The sequence below is a fragment of the Fukomys damarensis genome, unplaced genomic scaffold, assembly GCF_012274545.1.
Source record: "Fukomys damarensis isolate Sample0158 unplaced genomic scaffold, DMR_v1.0_HiC HiC_scaffold_17, whole genome shotgun sequence".
NCBI lineage: Eukaryota > Metazoa > Chordata > Mammalia > Rodentia > Bathyergidae > Fukomys > Fukomys damarensis.
This window is the reverse complement of record NW_022900929.1, coordinates 17,403,867-17,408,367: the sequence shown is the minus strand read 5'-3', so window position 1 is coordinate 17,408,367 and position 4,501 is coordinate 17,403,867. Positions and strand designations below refer to the sequence as shown.

General features: G+C 43.1%; 1 protein-coding gene across 1 annotated transcript in view; it reads right to left on the bottom strand.

The window, feature by feature from the left end:
* Sh2b2 (SH2B adaptor protein 2) overlaps positions 1-4,501 on the bottom strand; it is a 32,086-nt gene continuing 27,585 nt past the window's right edge. The window contains exon 9 of the mRNA XM_010618938.3: positions 1-130. Coding sequence (XP_010617240.1) covers positions 114-130 — 17 coding nt within the window. The 3' untranslated portion in view covers positions 1-113. The remainder of the gene's footprint in view (positions 131-4,501) is intronic.

The window sequence follows — 4,501 nt, the reverse complement described above, 5'->3', positions numbered from 1 at the left end:
TATGTAGCACAGGCTGGTCTTGAACTCGCAGAGATCCTCCTGGCTTAACCTCCCAGATCACATAGCTTTTATCACTCCTTATTGTTAATCTCTTCCTGTGCCTTATGTATAAGTTAAGCTTCTTCATAGTCTGTAGGCATAGGAATAAATACAGAGTAAGTAAGGTCAGTATTAATTAACTGGTGTCTCAGGCATGTCCTGGGCATCCTGGCACATCTCACCCACAGAAACGGGGCGCTACTGTCCATTCAGTGACATAAGTCAATTCTATGATGTTGCAAAATGGTCACACTGTCCATTTCAAAAACATTTTCATCACCCCAAAGAGAAACTTTGTGACCATTAAGCAATAACTGCTCATTTCCTTCTCCACCCAGTCCTTTTTGACCTTTAATCTATTTTCTGTCCATACTGACCTGTAAGGTCTGTTCATTCTTATTGTCTTTTTTGTTTGTTTGTATCTCACTTTGGCTGTTCAATTGTTATATCTCCAAGTTCCCTAGTCTTTTTTCCTTCAATGGCTAATCTGACATAATCCCATACACTAAGTATTGTTCTTCTCAATTGTTATTGTATATCTCAGAAAGTTCATTTGTGTGTGTGTGTGTGTGTGTGTGTGTGTGTGTGTGTTACCAGAGATTGAAAACAGGGCCTTCACACTGAGCTATGTCCTCAGCCCTTTGAAACATTTTTAAATTTTGAGACAGGATCTCACTAAATCCAAGTTCCTGAGGTGGGGCTTAAATTTGCAATCCTCCTGCCTCAGCCTCCCAGAATGCTGGGATTACAGGTGAATGCCACAGCACCTGGCTGATTTAGGTCTTTGCATGTCTTCCACATTTCTACTTAACAAATTCAATCCTTTCTCTACCTTCTTAAACACATGGGATATAGTTTACCCACTGGGTTTTGGTTTGTTTTGCAGTGTGAGGGGTTGAAGCCAGGGCCTTCTGTATGTGTGGGGTGTGTTCTACCACTGAACTAAATCCCAAGTCCTATATCTGCTGTTTTTTGGTTTTTGTTTTGGTACCAGGGACTGAACTCGGGGCCTTGAGCTTGCAAGGCAGGCGGTGGCACCACTGAGCTAAATCCCCAGGCCAATATCCACTGTTTTAATGTCCTGTCTATAAGTCTATCATCTGTGCTATTTCTAGGTCAGTATTAGTTGATTTGCTTTTCTCCTTATTATGGTTGTAGTTTTCTCCTTCTTCATGTGTCTGGTGATTTTTAATTAGGTGCCAGACTTTGTGACTTTTACCTTGTGAGAGTCTTAATTTTTTTTCTAGTACAGGTGATCAAACCCAGGGTCTCATGCATGCGAGGCAAGCACTTTACTAACAAGCTACATCTTCAGCCTTTTTTTTTTTTTTTTTTTTTTTTTAAGTAGGTCTCACTATGTAGTCCAAGCTGACCTTGAATGCACAATCCTCCTGCCTCAACCTCCTGGGCAGCTAGGATTAAAGGCACGCACTACCGCTCCTAGTTTCTTCTTAAAGTTTTTTGAGTTCTCTTTTGGTATTCATTTAAGTTCCTAAAACAGTTTGCTCTTCCGGCCTTTTTTTTTTTTTTGTATCAAACTCTAGTCCTTCCACTTGTGAGGCAGGCAGCAGAATCACTGAGCTAAATCCCCGGCTCCTGGCCTTCTTTTTAAACTTTGTTAAGTAGAAGGACTATTATTTCTCTCAATTTCAGGGTTTGCTACTCGGGGTGCTGGAAGTGTGCACTACAGTGACCTGTGTGGACACTGGGCACAGTGTGTCAAACCCTCCCGATGGCCCTTCGCCTTGTCTACTTCACGTGCCAGTGGTGAGGAACAGTCAACCGGAGTCCTTTCCCAATCTCCAGGACTCCCTAGGGGCGCCTCCTGCCTAGTAAGTCTCCTGCCGGAGAAGTCTGGCTGCTTGGCCTTCCTGGACTTTTGGCTCTGTTGGCTCAACTAGAAGATGCTGTGGGTATTTTTTTCCTGGTCCCTCAACTCTACCACAGCCGGGAGCTTCCCAGGCAGTAAATGGGTGGCTAGAGCTCCGACCTCAGTCGTTTCTTGTCCCCAACTCCCCTCTTCTTGCTGTTACTGGGGATGGAGCCAGAGCCTTTGCACTGAGCTATGTCCCAGCCATTTTTATTTATTTATTTTAATTTTGAGACAGGGTCTTGCTAAATCACTAAGTTGTCCAGGCTGGGCTCAAACTTGGGATCCTCCTACCTCAGCCTCCCAGCGGGCTGGGATTACAGGTGTGTGCCATCACACTCAGCTGCTTCTTCGTTCTGAGTCTGCACTGTTCTCTATTGCTTGATGTCCAATGTCCTGAGCATCACTTTCAGGGCACTTGGGTTCCTTTCACCCCTTTTGCTGGAAGCAGACACCTACAACCTTAACTCAGTCCTTTCATGAATCTGTTTCATTTACAAAATTTTTAAGAATCAGTGTGGAGCTGGGTGTGATGGCGTGTGCCTGTAATCCTAACACTTGGGAGGCTGAGGCAGGAGGATCACTGTGAGTTTGAGGTGAACCTGGGCTGCACAGTGAGTTCCAGTCCAGCCTAAACTATGTAGCCAGACTTTGTCTCAAAAAACCCTAGTGTGATTTTCTAGTATTCAACTTGAATAGACATTGTGCCTGTTGACTATGAATTTTATTTTCCACCTAAATACTCTAGGATAAGATTTACAGCACACTGGTCGATAGGCCTATTATTTTGAAAGATAAAGAAATTGTAGTCTTCCTCTCAGGGGACACAGGAAGATCAGAAGATATAAAATTATAATGAGATGATTTTTTCATTCATACCCACTAGGATGGCTAAAGCCTAAAAAAAAAGATATTTGTAAAGATGTAAGAAATTCGAACTCTAATTTCTTTTTGTGGGGATGCAAAATGTCTCAGTCACATGTGCAAACAGTTCTACAAAATTACACATAGAACTAGGCAAGATAGTGCAAGCTTGTAATTCCAGTACTCTGGGAGGCTGAGGCAGGAGGACTGCAATTTGGAGCCCAACCTGGGCAATTTAGCACGACTCTGTCTCAAAATAAAACAGCACATAGGGCTGGGCTTGTAGCCCCTCATGAAGGTTCTGGGTTCATTCCCCACTACTGTAAAAGAAATAAACAAACAAACAAACAGTTACATACAGAGCTGGGTACTTTGGTTTATGCCTGTAATTCCAGCTATTGAGGAGGCTAAGGCAGGAGGATGGTAAGCTTGTGGTCACATAATGAGATCTTTTTTTTTTTTTTTTTTTTTTTTGGTATGAGGATCGAACTCAGGTCCTTGTGCTTACAAGGCAGGGAGTTGAACCACTGAGCTAAATCCCCAGCCCCACATAATGAGATCTTATCTCAAAATAAAATTTAAAAGATGGACTAGAACCTAACTCTTCTCTGGCTTCAATCGCTAGTACTGAAAATAAACAGTTACATAGAGTTATGAGAATTCAAAGCCTATCCACACACCCAAATTTATACAGGAACTTCAAGCAGCATCACTCATAACAGCCCCAAACTGGAGCCAAACTCAATGACTGTCAATGGACGGACAAATAAACAAAGAGTGTTACAGCATACAGTGAATAAAGCCATTCATCAGCCATAAAGAGGAATGCGGTGCTGCTGTCTGCTACACGGGTGAACTTGAGAACATTGCGCTCACGAAAGAGCCGGACACAAAAGGCCGGGCACTGTATATTCCATGTATAGGAAATGCTCAGAAGAAATGCAGGAGAATCCAGGGGAGTGGGAGAAGAGAGGAAGGGGAAGTGATTGCTAATAAGTACAATGAGTACAAGTTTGGTTTTTTTGGCGCTGGGGATGGAACCCAGGGCCTTGCACAGGCAACTGCTCTGCCACTGAGCCGCACCCTGGTACAGGGGTGTTTCTTGGGGTGATGGACGCGCTCTAGGCTGAGGTAATGGTGATGGTTGCAGCACTACAATGGCAGGAAATGCACTAACAACCCCTGAGTTGTATATGTCAAGAGGGTAATTTTATGTGCAGCCATGGGCTGTCTCATGTAGCACAGAAGTGGTATTTTGTTGTGGTTCTGATTTTCATCTCCCTATTGTTTCATGATGTTGAGATTAAAGATTTCAGGGGCTTATTGGCCAATGGTATCTTCCTTGGAAACATGTCTATTCAAAATTGGATTCATGGGCCGGGGATGTAGCTCAGTGGTTCTGCCACCTGCCTTGCAAGCATTAGGACCCAAGTTCAATCCCCAGTACCAAAAAGACAACAAAAAAACAAAATTGGATTCATTCTAGCCAGGCATAGTGGTGCACGCCTGTAATCCCAGCACTGGGGAGGCTGAGGCAAGAGGATCACTGCAAGTTCAAGGCCAGCCTGAGCTGCATAGTGACTCTGTCTCAAAAAGGAAAAACAAATTCAGAAATTGTATTCTGAGTTACTTATCTTTTTTGTTGAGTTGTAATAATTCTTTTTATATTCTGGGTACTGGACTATTATCAGATATATGATTTGTAAGTAACTGTCATTACTTTTTTTT